Below are 16,510 nucleotides of genomic sequence, written 5' to 3' on the forward strand. Positions count from 1 at the left end.
CAAGTATCTCACTTATCAAAAAGATGTTCAGTTCCCTGCCTCTTTTTTTCCCTCCCTTAAGCTCTCTGGTGCTGCTCAGGGCCTCATGACTCAGGTGTTTGTCATGTTCTGCTTAATGAGCCGACCTAACTTACTAACAACCTGCTGAAACAAACAACAAAAATGGTAGACTTTTCCCAGCTGTGTCAGGGAGCTAAAATCAGCTCATTAAGAGGGTCAGATGAGGAAAGGTTGAAGTGAGACCTTCCCTCTTTAGCAGGAGTGAGCTATTACTTCACTATCAAGCAATCAGTTTTATAGTTGTACCTGAAGCTACTTGCAGATGAAACTGAATTAATGACTAATGTTGATAGAGAGTCCATCCTCCTAATCTCATTACTCACTCAATGACAGTCTGTTCTTTTTGTCTTCATCAGCAGGCTGCAGGGAAAAAGTTCACTAGCACGTAGCCTAGCATAGTAATTCCATTATAATTTCAAGACACTGTTAAATCTGTATTGAAAACCATCCACCTTCCTTTGTAAGTCTTGTGAAGAGGAAGGAATTATTTTTAAAAAACATTAGTATGATTCAGTAATGTATGAGAAGCCTGAGATGGAGAAAAATGTTTCCATAGCTGCTGTGTGAAAGTAGTTTTAGATTTCTTGCCTGTTTAAATTCTATCAGTATAGAGATGCCACAAAAATGGCCACTTTTGGGTGAGTGTAAGATACCCTGTGTTACTGTAAGGAAGACTTTGGAGGCTCAAAAAAGAATAACTGATTATATAGACAATTAAGCAGTATCAGTAGGAAGAACTGTTGTAATGCAGTATAGTTTTGTTTAGAGGTATTAAGAAGAATCCTAAACCTTGTTCAATGACTAATAAAAATAGAAATGCAAACAAGAAAAAAAATCATTGTAGATTTTTTCTAGAAATAATATCCCAAAATAGTTTTTTTAAAAAATATATATAATTTAGGCTCTTTTATGTGTTCAGTGTTATGGGTTTTGCTTGTTGACAGTGGTTCTTTGTTCTTCTAAATATCTTTAACTTCAGAGGCTGCAGTTGCTTGGATGTTGTTTAAATGAGCTTGTAGCAGACTTTTGGGTGGGAGGCAGAAGATGGTAGGTAGAATGAGGAAGAGTTGTACTTAGGTTTCTATCAGAACATTTTCACAGTTTTTCATCCTCTTCCTGTTCAAGCTCAGATGTTCTGAGAAATCTTTGGACTTTCATTTCTTATTAGTTCAAATTGTGTTCTTAGTCTGAAAGACTTGCAGTCATTCAGAATTCATTCATTTACTTAAGTATTTTTAATGGATTAGACAAAATTTTCAGTAAGTGATTCTGTGCTCTTTATCCTGTTTACAGTAGCATAATCTTATTGATGTATGTATCTCTTTTCTCCCATTACATACTTTGATAATTTTTCTAAGATGACTCAGCTGTTTCTGAAATACAGAGCTGTAAAGGAAGAGTTACATGCAGTATGTTCTACATACCTTTTCCTGACTTGTAAAGATTTTTTCTTTTTGAAACCTTATGTACAATTATCTTCATTTTCCATATAGGATTGGTTGTATTAAACAGGCAGTCCTCTGGAGAATGAAATTTTCTTTTTAGCTTATCTGAGTTATTAAGCATCACTTAAATCTAGGCTTTGAGATCTAAAAATGACGTCCTTCAGAATTTTATTTGAAGTACTTAATTAGTGATAGATTCAAGTTGATAAAGCATTAGGAGTAAGTTTTATAACTCTGGATACTTTTAGTAATAGGATTAAGGATTGCCTCAAAGTTCTGTTGATTCTTGAAAGCATTTGTGTAAAGCTTGTTACAGTAGAGTAATTGATAAATGACATATATATAAATTGATAAATTGCTCATCTATAGAAATGGTTTTTTAAAAATTAAAATACCTACTGTGCTTTAAATTTACTTTTTTTTGTCTTTCTCTCCCTTAGTCTCAGACTATGAACTACGTGGGGCAGCTTGCAGGACAAGTCCTGGTTACTGTGAAGGAGCTGTACAAAGGCATTAATCAGGCAACCCTGTCGGGCTGCATCGATGTCATCGTGGTCCGGCAGCAGGATGGGACATTCCAGTGTTCCCCTTTCCACGTCCGCTTTGGGAAGCTTGGTGTACTGCGCTCTAAAGAGAAAGTGGTGAGTTCAGGAAGTGGGCCAAAACAAAGTTTTGAGGACCAGTTCATTCCTTTTTTTACCCCTCTTCCTTCCTTCCCCAGCTCCCCACATTCCCAGTTAGCAGGCCGGTTTAGTCTAGAACAGTTGCTCATAAATGCTGTACAGGGTGGTGGTTTTAGAATGCAAAACAGAACTTCTTGTGGTTATCTAAGGACTCCGCAAAAATGCTGTGAAAGAAAAACTGTGACAGCTCTGGACCTATACAAAAAGACAAATACCAATATATAGACTTCACAGTTTTAAAATGTTTACATGGGGCTATTTGTTTACTTATCCGAGTATGCTGGGAAAGAAATGCTTAATGTTATTTAAGTGATCCCTGATGTAAGCAACTCTTTTTGGAATGTCTGAAGGACTAACAGAGCAGATGTTAAAATATTGCTTGTTATAAATATTGCTTGTAGCTGTGCTCTAGGCTGATTTGCAATAAAAAATGCAGTTATTAAAATCCACAGGCAAGTGAAAACTGAGACTGAAGCTTTGTTCCTGTGTGGGCATGTTTGAACGAGAACCTGGTACAATTTCCCATCCAGCCGTTCTGAGATGGTGCTACCCAAGCAGGTTGTCCTTCCATCCCCTTCCCACAGGCTTTGTTAATCATGCCAAGAGAGTGAGTTGGGTTGGGTTGGCTGGAAAATGGAGCTGTTTTAGGGGGACTTTACTGTCAGTAAGGAGTACTGTGTACGGCATGTGGGTTTGCTACCAAAAGATGAGCTGATTTAAATAGGACATAAACCCTCACGATTATATTCTGCTTTTTTAAGGAGTAAATGGTTATTGCAGGAAGCTACCCCTATCTTTATATTTTGGTTGTAAAAAGTGAATAAAATGAAACTGAATGAGCAATTAGGTCAGGACATTTTTTTGTTAAAGGTCAATAGTTAGAGTTACATACATTAAAGTTGTATGTTTATCATAGTAACACTACTCACATAGGTGAGTAGCCGGCTTTGTGTTTATTTCCTATGTGATTTCCCACTTGTTAGTGTTTATTTTAATGAGCTTGCTGATGACAAAGAATATATTTACCTCAACATTTTGTAACAGGTTACATTACAGTTTTCAGTGGGGTACAAAAGAGGTGGTATAGCTGTACTTTTTCTGACATCTAGGCAAGGGAGATATGCTTACAACGAGAGTGTCTGAAATTAGAGGTTGTTAAATGTCTTTACACACTTCTGAGTAGCTGAACCAAATTTGAGAGGTTTTTAGCTTATGGATACCTCTAAAAAGCTGTTGAATAGTAGAAACATCTACTTTTGGTCCCTGTTGTACTAGACTGTCAGTGTAATTCTCAGCTTTTGCTTGTGTAGATGACTGCTGCTCCTTGTTTCCTCCATCCTGGGAGTTACTGTTCACACAGTTCTCTCAATAGTCAGCTGTGTTTGTTACTGCGTTATGGATGCATTTTTCTCTGGCATGTTATGAGGCCAAGCTCAATTTGTAGTCCCAAGATGTGTGGGAACACAAAGCATGTGTATCCATGCTTCAGTTTCAGGTAAATACGGAGGTCTCCAGAAACCAGTGTGAGGTATAGGTACTAAACTGAGACATGTTTGTATGTCTAAACCAGTATAAAGCAAAGGTGAGGTTTTTTAAACTCATGTTGCTGAATTGGAAATACAAGAAAATATTTAAAAAATAAACAGTTGTGAAATATATATGATTTTCACATCAAAATCAGTCTGTTATTGTGGAAAAGAAGAAAAGTGATTATCTTAACGATTTGGATATAGTTCCCATGCATGTTTGGTTATTTACCAATACCAATACTGGCTTTTCTTGGTGAAAAAGTACCTTTTTAGTACAATAAAAACATTATTCTCTGATTAAAACACTATGGTTGCAGAAGGGTTGTGGCCCTATGTCATACCCCCATAAACTCATGAGCAGGAAAATCTGAAACACTAACTTGGTTGCAGAAATAATTGGCAAGTCTCTTATCACTTTCAGACAAAGCCTGCCTCCAGGAGGCCTCCAGGTGGAACTTCTGGTGTTCAGGATTCAGATTCATACCAGGCCCCAATTCAGACTGGGATTTAAACATCTGAACAGTCTGTCATTTTTCCATCAAATAAAGAATATATCAATGATTGTATTAACAAGATTCAGTCTTGATATCAAGTTTAATTTTTTTTATTTTTCTTGTGGTTGTTAGGCTCTCTGCCAGGAGCATCATGTATTTTGCAGGTGAACGAAGTAAAGAACATTATGACTTGTGTCAGAAAGAGGAGGAAGGGACACCCTTATATAGTGAAACAAAGTTTACTCTCAGAGCTAAGCAGACCATGAGGTCAGCACTTTCCCCATGATGAATTACTTAGAATAAATTCTCTTTCCACAGATTGATATAGAAATTAATGGCGATGCTGTTGATCTGCATATGAAATTGGGTGACAATGGAGAAGCTTTCTTTGTGCAAGAAACTGAGGAGGAAAATGTAAGGACTTTGTGCTTCTTAATGGCTACAATGTAGTAATAACACAGTAATGGGTTAAAAGTGCTTCATACAGTGTTGTCAATATCCTCACTTCTGTGAAAGCTAGATTTTCTGTAACTGAATCTTAACATCTTTTTCATATGCTGCCAAGTTGTTGATGCTTTTTACAATTCTGCTGCCAGTAAGAATAAAGTAACTAATTATTTTCATTAATTAGAGCATTATTTGGAAGATGGGCTGAAGTTTTCTTTTTCTTTGTTTTAGATAATTCATTCTTGTTGGCTGCAGTTATGCTGATTGCTGTGTCTTAAAATAATTTTTGCTTTGAGTTATTACAGCTTGTGCTTCTACTAATGAAGGTAGTCTGTTTTGGGGCATATTTTTAATTTGTCTTACAAATTTTAGCCTAGTTTTTCACAATTTTATTTATGAAAATTTCACCAGGTAACAGTAACTTCTTTGACTTAAGAATTTATTTTTCAAGAATCTTTTGCCAACTGGAAGCTAATGAGCCTCTGAAAAACAGGAATAATGGTTCATTTTTTACTCTGATTTCCTAAGGATATGGGAAATATGTAATCACAGTATTGGTCAGTCCTGAGCATTGCTTTTGATTGCTTTTGAGACTCGGCATCTTTCAGCAAGCCTGAAGGAAAGTAGTTCTAAATACAAGGTTCCAAAAGGTTTAATGAAAAATAGTCAGAAGAGAGAGGAAAAAAGTTTGTCACAGAGAAGTAAAAGATAAAGCGTTAATTTCCTGTTTATTAGGAATCAGTGTTTCAAGGAAATGAGATTGATCCTGTTTTTAGTTGAGGGTGCTACTTGTTTACTTTGGGGGATCAGAGGAAGCTCTCATATTGAAAGCAATTAAATACAATTTGAAGTGGAAGGAAAAAATAGGCATTAATACCCCAAATGAGCTTGGGGGTAGGGTTTTGTAACACCTACACAAGGAAGGTTGGGTTCTGTGTCAGTGTACACTATGATTAAAATAAAAACTGAAAGCATTTTTTTACAGGTCTGGGTGGTGTCAGACATTGATGGGAACTGATCAGTGTCATGACTTTCAGAGAGGAAGGGTGGTAACTACTGCCTTTGTCCCCAGTAAAGTGTTTTAAAGAGGCTATTGCACTTGCATAGTACATTTTTATTTATAACATGAGTGCCTTAACTATGTATAATGTTTTCTTGAAAGCTGGTAACTCATGCTGATAATATAGATTAAATTTGCTACAAAGCAAAACTGAGTTGTTTTTACTGCTTTTAGGCATTTTTCCCCTGCAACTGATCAACATCTTTGTTTGCCTCTTGAAGCTGTGCTTAAGGGATAAATCACAAACCTTTCATTGATTTCTTTTTTTTTTGCCCCTTTGAGGGCATTCAGAAAGCTCCTTTAAAGGATCAGTCTTTGCATTTTTCACATCTTGACAATCAATCAGAAGTAATACCACTCACCACATAAATACCACTGTCCATGTAAATCAGGACAATTTTCCAGCCAGTTTCTTTTAACTTTTTCTGAGTGTGTTTTTTTTAATGTATTTTGTTATTCTTGGTTACTTATCACTAATTGTGCAGAATATTACCTTCAGTTTAGATGCTGGCATTTTGATTTCAAGGTTTTTCTTAATGCAAAGTCTGTGTGTCATCAATGTTGCATAAGGCTGTATTTTGTTCTCCTTTCTCTATGTCACTCTACTTAACAACCAGTGGAACAAAATTTTTTCTGTAACTCATCATTCAATGAAAATTTGAATTTGGTTTTAAATAGCAGATAAGACTTAGAGCACATCAAAAGTAATATCAATGCTCTGGCTGTGTCTCATCAGTGTTCCTGACTAACCTTCTGCATAAGAGTCCAGTAAAATAACAGACATCTTGTAATTACTTCTATTCTCTACCATGAAATTGAGTTCCATAACTTTTTCTCTTCACTATGCAAATTCCATTCTCTTCTGCCTTTGTTCCATCTTGTCTTTGTCCCTACACGGTGTGTTTCTTTCAGACTAGGTGTCAGTGTCTTTTCAGTGTCTTGTTACAATGTAAATAAACCTCAGGCAGTCCATAGCTGAAGCTTTTCCTTCAAAGGGCAGTGTGTTGTAATTAGTTGAGGGCTGGTTGTTTGTATGTTGGTTTTAGGGTGAGTAAATTATAGTTGACTTTTTCTTTTTGAAAGATACTTTGCATAAATAATGTCTGACATGTATGACATGACTGAAGGCACCTTTATAATTTTGTGGGTAACACTAACTGAGAGGAGAGGTAGACAGGTCAGAAAAAGCCACCACAGAGAGCCAGCTTGGCAGGCTGGGAGACTGGACCAATAAGATTCACACCAAGTTTTAACCAAGATGCACAGGCAGTCTCACGTAAGGCTTGGGAGTGTGAGCTGGCACACACAGCAGTGCAGGCTGGATCCGACTGAATGAAATGCAGCTCTGCACCACCTGGCCAGCAGTGTGCCCAGGCTGCAGTCAGGGCAAATGCATCCCAGGTAGCATCAGCAATAGCACAGCCATCAGGTGAAGGCATGTGGGGCTGTCCTGCTCATCCTGGTGTGTGTTAGATCAAATCTGAACACAGTTTTGGCCTTGCCAGTTCAAGAGAGACATGGAAAGTTGGAAAGAGCCCGGTGGGGGGCTGGAGAAATTGAAATAGCAAAAAAACTTGCTGGACCTTATTCTATTGAGCCTAGAGAGGATTCAGGGAAATCTAACCACAGTCTTGCAGTGCCTACAAGGTAGTTACAGAACAGAGACACTCTCTTCACAAAGCTGTCTAGCCATAAGATAGGGCAGAGGTCATGGGGAAAATATCAGCTAGATATAAGGAAAATCCTTCTGTACAAAAGCAGGAATAGGTTGCCTAGAGAAGTGATAGACTCCCTTACCAGAAATACTCAACCTTTAGCTTGACAAGGTCCTGGATAACCTAACCTGAGGCCCTGCTTTTGACAGAAGATTGGACCAGATGGTGTCCAGATGTCCCTTTCAACCTGTACCTTCCCATGAATCTGTTTCAAAATAAACAGCAGTGGATTTAATTAGCCCTTTTTTTTATTAGCCCATTTAATGAGCCTGGAACTGGCATGCTCAGGGCAGATAACTTCAAAAACATTCCACTGACTGGTTGCTTGTTTTGCTGGCAAAATCAATTGTTTGTGCCTGAAAACTGTAAGAATAGTAGCGTGCATTTTTCTAAACTTTTTGTAATCATTCTTGTGATGAACTTGGTTCCTTTCTAGATATCATCTTCATACCATTGGGCATCTTTGTGTCTAAATATAGGTACAAGGATTAATCTGTAGCTGACAACTACCCTGTGTGCACAAAACAAAGCAGAAAAAGTAGCCTTTTTTTCTTCTTCCCTAGGAAAAAGTTCCTGCTTATTTGGCAACATCTCCAATACCCACTGAAGATCAATTTTTTAAAGACACTGACAGTCATTTGAAATCAGGAGAAAATGAGAGGACATGTGCAAACTCAGAAATTCCACATTCTGGAGAAACAGAGAGTGTATTCACCCCAGGTTCTGTGAAAAAGAAAAAAAGAAGAAGAAAGAAATACAAACAAGATAGCAGGAAAGAAGACCAGATCTCTTCTGCTGGGACTGAAGACATTTTTGAAATGGAAATAAGCTCAGATGATGAGAAAAGTGTACAGCCCCTAAGGTAAGCTCTTAGATAGTTGCTGTTTTCACTGTTACCACTGGACATTTAAAAGGTGGCTTGTTCATTTCCTCCATGCAAGTATTGCACAAATTTTGATAGGCTCTGCCTACCAAACAACAAGCGAGCTAAACTCCAAACAGGTATCTTCCAAATCTTCACGGATTCACCTTAAAATTGGGCCATTTTTTAATGAGCATTTCATTAACTGCATTTAATTAAATGCAGTTAAGCCTACTATGGTGAAGAAGTGTTGCAGTGATCTGTTGTGAGTGAGAAAGTTTCAGTGCAATTTCTCTGATGAGGCAGAGTGATCTTCTGGTGTCTGGTAGCCTCTAGATAGACTGCAGTGTGGAATGCCTGTAGCACACCACATCTGAATTTGGCTTCTCATTAACCTGAAGTTTACCATGGCAGCTGAAAATTATTTAAATTAATGTCCCTTCATGTTAGTAAGGAGAATTCTTTATACATGAGTGAAGAAGGTGGAGAGAGGGAAGGAGGAAAAAATATCAATCCTGTATTTTGGGGTGGATAAATTCTTAGTAAAGGGCAGCTTGTGCTAAAGTGGTAGCACATACTAATAAGCTGAAGAATTCTGTAGGGTAAGATAGGGAAGGAAAGATGAAGGTTATAAATGAAAGCTCCCAAGCATATAAATGCTTCAAATCCAGGAAAAGCCTATTCTTCAGGACTTGGTTTTCAAGAAAGTTAGGTGTTTCGCTGGATGGCATTGTTGTTAAATGTATTACTGGCTGAATAAATTCAAGGTCAGGTCTGGGAATTGAATGTTTTGGTGTAAGAGACTAAAAAGCAACTGAAAAAAGTCCTTCAGTATGGATCTTCAAAGGAGATTTGTAAGTTACTCAAATTTAGTAGGTACCAGACAAAAAGGTTAGTGCAACAGGAAAACATGAATCTGTTATCATGCCTATGACCAGTAATACAAAACAAACAAAATCTGGATTTTAAAGTGTTTTTTAGTGTGTCTGTGGCTTTCTTAGTTAATATGCCTTATTTTATTAGTGTCATATTTATGTCACTGAATTGTCATTTAGATATTCACTGTTCTGTTTAAGTCTTGGCATTTGTTTGGTTTGATTTTTTTTTCCAGTTTAAGTAAAGGAAGACCTTTTGCTTAGTCTTTAGCATGCAGTTATTAAGACAACAAAAATTAACTTGTCATAGTAAAAACCATCAAAAATAAAAATAACTGTCAAGTACAGGAAGAGAGAAAATATAACCCAATAATTGTTTATTCTTTATTTAACATGTCATTACAAATGTATGAAGTATTTAGGAATGACATGTAACGGCTGTAATAATGGCTGCTTTCATCCAGTGTTTAGGTTTCAGATTGCTATTCTAGCAATTATCTTACTTTGTCTAGAGGTGAATAAAAATTACGTGTTTGATCAGAATGTTGAATGTTTAGCCATAGCTGAACAGACCATGGTGTTTTCATCAAGTTTATTCCGGTTTTATTATTTCTATTCTTTATAATGAAAGTTTGGCAAGGCTTTTTATTTCTAAACATTTTTTTAATGTGTATAAGCAGAAACAGCAGTAGAAGTACATTATCAGACAGCGTGTTATAAAGCAAAAAGAAGATGATTTTGTAAAAGATGGGTGTTTTCTTGTGAGCAGCAAGTAAATGCAGAACTGAAACAAAAAAAATCTTTGTAATGGTGAAGGCCCAAATACATTAGGTTTGTGGCTCTGTCAGTTAGTCAAGTTTCTATAAACTCATTTCAGTGAGTTACCAGGGCAGGAAATAAAATGCCTTGCACGGGCATGCATTTGTTTGCTTCCCAACTAAAGTTACAGTTGTGAAAAAGTGTTTGTAAGTTTTGTCTTCAAACCCTGTGGGGGTGTAAGGTGGTATCAGTAGTTTTGTTTGAGTTTATGTTGTTTTGGTTGGTTGTTTCTTGGGTGGTTTTTTTTTAGTTATAAATGTGTGGCTCTGAAAAGGAAGACGAAAGATAAGAAATTAGAAACTTAACTGTTCTTAGGCATTGCTTCAGGTTTCAAAGTGAAACTAAGAAAGGAAAAGGGAGGCTGATGTTTTAACAGGAAGGTCAAAAATTCAGTCACAGGTGCCAGTGATAATGTCTTATCTCTTTGGTTTTTTATAAAGCAGAAAGCAAGCTGTTTCCTGTTTCTTGGGAAAATTTATTACCAAGTGTTTATCAGCTTTTTTCAAAGTATGTTCTTTGTCTTTTCCAGCTATGATTTAGATATGTTAGTAATGCTGGACTTACATAAAATAATATTAGGACAACTGAGATTACAGTATGTACAACTCAGAAATAGAGGACATTATTTCTCCAGTGCTAAGGGTGATAAAGAGTTAAGGTGGTTATCTGACTCTGAAATTGTATACATGTATTTAGACTATATGTAAAGTGGACAACAAGGAGATGATGTGGTAATGGTATTTATAAATGTTGTAAAATAAATAGCTTAGAGTTGATGGTGCAGCTTGAAGTTACAAGTTGATGCATACTGATTTTTCCCCTTATATTTTCAATAATCTTTGACTACATTTATATATTTAACTTTTGTGTTTATCCACTTAACAGTTAAATTTGATTTTTTGCATCCTTTGTATGAACCCTTCTTGTTGCTGATTTCCAGTGAATAAAATTTGTTCAGTACCACCCATGTGTCATCCTGCCTCCCTCCCACTGAAGTAAAGATATTGAGGACCTCTTTGATTTTTTTTTTTTTTTAGTGTTTACTTAGTTGTTCAATCATACTTTTTTTTCCTCCTTTGGAGATACTTAGTACTGCCAATAAAGATAGTGTGAAACACATTTCTTTCACACTTAGCTTAGTTTATGAATACAAAGGAAGTACAGTCTCTGCAGTTCTCATCTTAAGTCAGGCAGCATCATCAGGTTTCATAAGAATACTACTGCAGAATAACAAGTGGAGCTAAAAAACATATTTGGACTTCAGCATCTACCATTACCTAGACTGTCTTCCAAATGAAAGACTTGTGCAAATGAGGTAGATCACTGTAACTGCTTAGTGTCTAATCGAGTAGGCATGCAAATTCTAAATATTTACACATTTGATAATAGCAGAATGTTTTATTTCCTCCATCCATAAGAGAAATAAGCATTAGCATTCTAAAACAAATCCAGTGCAACTGTGCACTGGAATAAAAATAGTTTTTTCTTTCATAATAATGGCTTAAAATAATTTCTGTTGCATTTTGCACTTAAATTCCAGTCATGTCTTCTTTGTATTCTTATCTGCTGTATAGCCATGATGCCCTTGATGTAACCTCAGACATGTTAGTTGTACCCTGAGAATAAGTATTTATTCAGTTAAACTTAGAAAGCTGCAAAAAGATCTGAAGTATTTTTTGATGGTAATATTTCAAGGGGACTTCTGTGTAAAATAGGTGTATGCCTGGTCAGTGGGCCTTACTGTTGGTTGGGTGTGGGTCTTTGATGTAGATACTGAGTAGACTTCCCAGTGCAAAACAAACCTCACTGTTCAGAAAAGTGCATTATTTTATCTCCTTGTTGGAGTTGATGGTAATCTGTAAGCGATTGGGTAAGTTGTGATGCTAGTACCTACCCCTGGTTTCTTACTGTTTTTAATTTGTCAAATGTACATTGTCAAAACTAACCTTTCTAGTTCTACTTTTCCAGTGATTGTAAAATTCACACAGTAAAGTTCACTGTGTAAAAGTTTATCTTCATCTTTGTATTTTGTTATTGTTATCTGCCTGTGTAGAGTAAAATCATTATTCATGTAGAGTAGTATCATTTATGCCATTGTGATTTCTTCAGGATTAACTTCCAGGAGTAATAGTTTTTAAAATTTGCAATATTTTCAAGTATTAATAATAGTTTTTAAATACTTTTAAAGTTACATAAAGTGTCTTGCAAACAACAAATCCTTTAAGCTATACACTCCTTACTTTTGCTCTTAGATTTTTTTAAAATAACATCTATGTAGTTTCTTTCACTGAATTAATAACACAGATTTCTTATAGCTGACTTAATGTCTTATGTGTCTCCACAGAGGATCCTCAAATTCATCACCAAAGGGTGAAGAACAAAAAGAATCTTTGATTTATCATTCAAAAGACCATTACCCCTTATCTGATGGAGACTGGTCCCCTCTGGAGAAGTAAGTCACTTTGTAATGTCATCATTTGTGTAATGATGAGTAATTATAAAAAAAATTACTTTGTCTTTTTACTAATTTTCCTCCTCATCTGTAAAACTATCGAACTTGCCCAGCTTCTGTGAGGTCAAATGCAACACTTGATACTAATTTGAAACTTTGGGAAATTTACAAAATGTATTATTTCACTGTTAAAGAGAGAAAATACAGTTAACAAGTTTCCCTCAAGCTGAGAAGGGTATGGAAAGTTGGTATGTTCCCAATGATTCACCCTAGCATAAGCAGTACTTGATCTGCCAGAACACAAAAGTGATGGGTATGTTAAGGTACATTTTGCTGTGTGAAGTAATCCTAATTGCTCAAGGTAAAGCCAGATCCTGAAGCTGAATCATATTCCACTTCAGAACAGGGGATTTGCTGCAGTTCTGGTATCTTTCTTTGTCCAGAGATAGTGAAATCATCATCAGTTCACTGTGGATTCTTAAAAATGGCATAATACAGCTTCCCAGTTATTTTTCAGTGACCTTCTGTATGTACATTCTTCAGTACATTCTGATGTTCATGCTCTTCCTCTTGCATTCAGTTTGTAATTTTTCAAGGCTCACACTTTGGATTTTACCACTCTAACTTCAATTTCCAGATTCATAAGAAAGCATTTTGTACATATGTGGTAGTACTTTAGGTAAATTTTGTACTTTTCCTGAACCTTGGACATACAGGAGAGGGCATATATGTCTCACAGAGCATGCTAAGTAGTGTCTTGATTTATCTGCACTCTTTGGCAAGTGTCTGGTTGTACTGCTTTTCAGTTTGATGGAGGAATTTGCCTCATAGCAGGTACATTCACAATGTCAGTGAGGATTACAGCCTTCCATGATGGCTTTTGTTGCTTGTTACCTGCTCAGTGCACATGTACATGTCCTTCTGCATTAATAGCTGGTGCAGAATGGAAAAGTTCAACCTTCAGCAAATATTTTTTGAAGTGTGTATGATCTGTCTGCTTCAGGTGTTAGCAGGCCTTTGGCCTCAGTGGAGTCAGAATGTACCACACCATGCTTGGTGCCTGCTAATTCCCCCAGTGCATAGCTTGTTAATGAACAGAAGCAGTTGGACAGGAAATCCCATTATCATTCCTTTTTATGTTTTGGACTGACAACCACATCCTCAATTACACTTAATGAGATGCAGTCCTGCAATGTTCCCCAAAGGTTTGTGGTTTGTGACTGAAAAGCAGTCACAGTGTTTGACCCTTAGTTGCTGTATGGATTATATCACCTAGATGAATGTAGCATGGAGGCATATACTTGTTTTCAGTTTATAAAACTCTGAGCTAACACAGACTAGCAGGTTATATCTGGGAGAGAGAATTCATGCATCTCTTCTCATTTAGGTGTTATGGGGCCAGTCTCTAATAACTTGTTTGTGCCTCATGTGAGGTATGTGGGCTTTTCACAATTCTGGCGTTGTTTTTATCAAAAAGCTATCCAGTCCACCTTGCAATTCAATAGAGAAATTGGTAATTTTCCTTTTTGTCTTTGGGGAGGATGTTGGGTCAGGGATTCTCTGACACAAGCCATCTAGGAGAAGAGAAATTTTGCTTTAAATTACTTCTCCTAAGTCACCAAAGAAAGATTTTATCATGTAGCTATCATACAGAGGAAGAGAAATGGGAAGTTTTAATAACCTCCGTTTTGGAGATCTGAAAAAGCTAACTAACTTGTAGTTCAATTAGTTGTCTCGCTCTTCAGAACCCTTGCAGGGAGCTCAAGGAAGAAAATAACGCAAGTCCTTTCCATGGGGACACTTCTGTTTGTCCTACTCAGTGTAATAAGATGGAAAGCACCACTAATAACTATTTGATACCTGATGCCATCAGTATTCACTATTACAGGCATGGGCCTTTTGGTTAAACACTTCTGCCTGAGAGTGACAGTGAAAATCATACCTTGAGGGGAAATAAAATAGACTTAGGGTCCCAAAGCCCTGAAATAGTCAATCTTTAGCAGGAGCTGCTGAATATTAAGAATAAGACTTAAAAACAGGTTAATATTGTGCATAGCTGCCAGGTGACTTGTGTAGGTGGAATAAATTATTTGACATATAGGGCGAGTTAGTTCATGTTCTTCCTGAAAACAAAGGTGTACATGTATTTTCATCAGTGTGTCACTTTAAATAAGCCCTTCTAACAGAGTACAGAAAGTGTCATTCCTGTATGACATTGTTAACTGAGAACTGAGGGGGGAAAATACCAGTTTTCTTTTTGTGTCCATGGGTGATTAAGACTGGAAGTCAACTGAGATGACAACTCACCATTGTAGAGATGTTTAAATGTCCTGATATCTTGGATTTTTAGGGTGCCCTGTCAGAGCAATATGAGGGATTCTTACTGTCTGGATTGTGATCTGTGTAATGTCTATTTTTGCAGTCTGAATTGTGATCACAGCTTAGTCCTGTATGATACTACAAAACCTGAGTTCCTCAAACCTTCAAAAGTTGATATGTGGTGCTGAATTAGGTAACTAATCCTTGTAGGAATTTTGTATGGAAAAAAATTCCATAAATTAAATACCTGTAGGGAGTTACTTTAAAATTTTCAGTGTTAAATCATTGAGCAACCCAAATTGGAAGTGACCTCAAAAGTTCATCTGACCCAAGTTTTCATGGAAGAAGGAGCCTCAAAGAGATTGTCTAGCACCCAGATCAGTCACAAATTACAAGTGCAGCAACTGCAAAGACAAGTGTGCAGTCGTGTGCTGGGATGCCACCACCAAAAAGCCAAACACAGGCTGGGATCTGTGTGGTTGGGAGCAGCCTTGCTGACCTGGGGACAGCCAGCTGAGCCTGAGGCAGCAGAGCACGGCTGCAGCAACAAAGGCAAACTGGATCCTGGGCTGCATCCACAGGGCATTAGTGGCAGAGACAGAGATGTGATTATCCCTCTCCTCAGTGCTGGTCAGGCCACACATGCAGGGCTGTGTCCAGTTCTGGTCCCTACAGTTTAAATTCAAATACTGAGGTTTGTTTATATAAACCCAAACCATTATATGTTATGAATGTCAAAGTGAAAAAGAGCAGCATTTCTGTAATATGGAATATAATTGCCCTATTCAAGGAAGGGTAGACAAAACCTTAAGTTTCCTTTAATCTCTAACTTCCTAAGTGCTAAATTATTTTGAAATCGCTCCTTTCTGGCATTTTGTAGGGTGTTCTTCTGGCTAAAAAGTAATCTTGACTGAGGTAAATTTTAGATGTCTGTTTCTGATTTATGGATAATAACCACTGTAGAAAAAATAAGATGAATTTTAAAGGTCATATAGTCCAAACACATCTGACGGAAATTTCCAAGTAATCTCCTTTTCCTTTCCAAAGTTATCTTCTGAATGTTTTTTTCCCTGCACTGGGAATTGATGTTGTGCACTTGTGAGTTATGTTTGCAAGAATTTTATTATTCAAGTCTCGGCATAGTAAGCTGAAATGCTATCTTTTTACAGAGCTAAGGAATTTAAAACTATTTTCTGTCTTACTTTTCGATGAACTTTTTAGTTTTGTTCTTCTTTTGTTTGAAAAATGGAACATGGACTGAAGGGAGAGCTATTCCTGCACTGCAGATGCAGTGGAGGAATCTGTTTTGTGTGATCACTATGTAAGTCCTTTAATGTCTTTAATGTGATTTTGGTTTTAACCTAATTTCTCACCGTTTGAAAACCCTGCTGGGCTTCTTGCCATGTTGCCAAATAATTGAAGCTCTGTTAAGCTGTTGAAAACTCTACCAACAGTAGCTGGACAACAAATGCATTAATGCATTTTAAACACTGGCTTTCTTTTTACTTTTTTTTTTTTTCACTCTTATTGATTTGATAGCCCTTTCTCTGAGCAAGTCTGCCCTAAAAGTGATTCAGAACTAGAAGTTAAGCCTGCTGAGAGCTTGCTCAGATCTGAATCTCACATGGAATGGACATGGGGAGGATTTCCAGAGTCAACCAAGGTAAATGTCTTTATTGTCTCTAACTTTGTAACTGACTTTGGGCATATTTAAGACTTTCCTAGGAGAGGATTGGAAATCTGCTGTTGT

At 36.8% G+C, this 16,510-nt stretch overlaps 1 protein-coding gene across 5 annotated transcripts in view; it reads left to right on the forward strand.

Annotated features, from left to right (window-relative positions):
- LPIN2 (lipin 2) overlaps window positions 1-16,510 on the forward strand; it is a 43,887-nt gene that overhangs the window by 12,065 nt on the left and 15,312 nt on the right. For all 5 annotated transcript variants that reach the window (XM_058820206.1, XM_058820215.1, XM_058820198.1 and 2 more), the window contains 5 exons: window positions 1,946-2,146; window positions 4,530-4,625; window positions 7,997-8,295; window positions 12,334-12,441; window positions 16,300-16,423. In XM_058820206.1, the coding sequence (XP_058676189.1) occupies window positions 1,955-2,146; window positions 4,530-4,625; window positions 7,997-8,295; window positions 12,334-12,441; window positions 16,300-16,423 (819 nt within the window). In that variant the 5' untranslated portion in view covers window positions 1,946-1,954. The remainder of the gene's footprint in view (window positions 1-1,945; window positions 2,147-4,529; window positions 4,626-7,996; window positions 8,296-12,333; window positions 12,442-16,299; window positions 16,424-16,510) is intronic.

This window comes from Ammospiza caudacuta, chromosome 1 (genome assembly GCF_027887145.1).
Source record: "Ammospiza caudacuta isolate bAmmCau1 chromosome 1, bAmmCau1.pri, whole genome shotgun sequence".
Lineage (NCBI taxonomy): Eukaryota > Metazoa > Chordata > Aves > Passeriformes > Passerellidae > Ammospiza > Ammospiza caudacuta.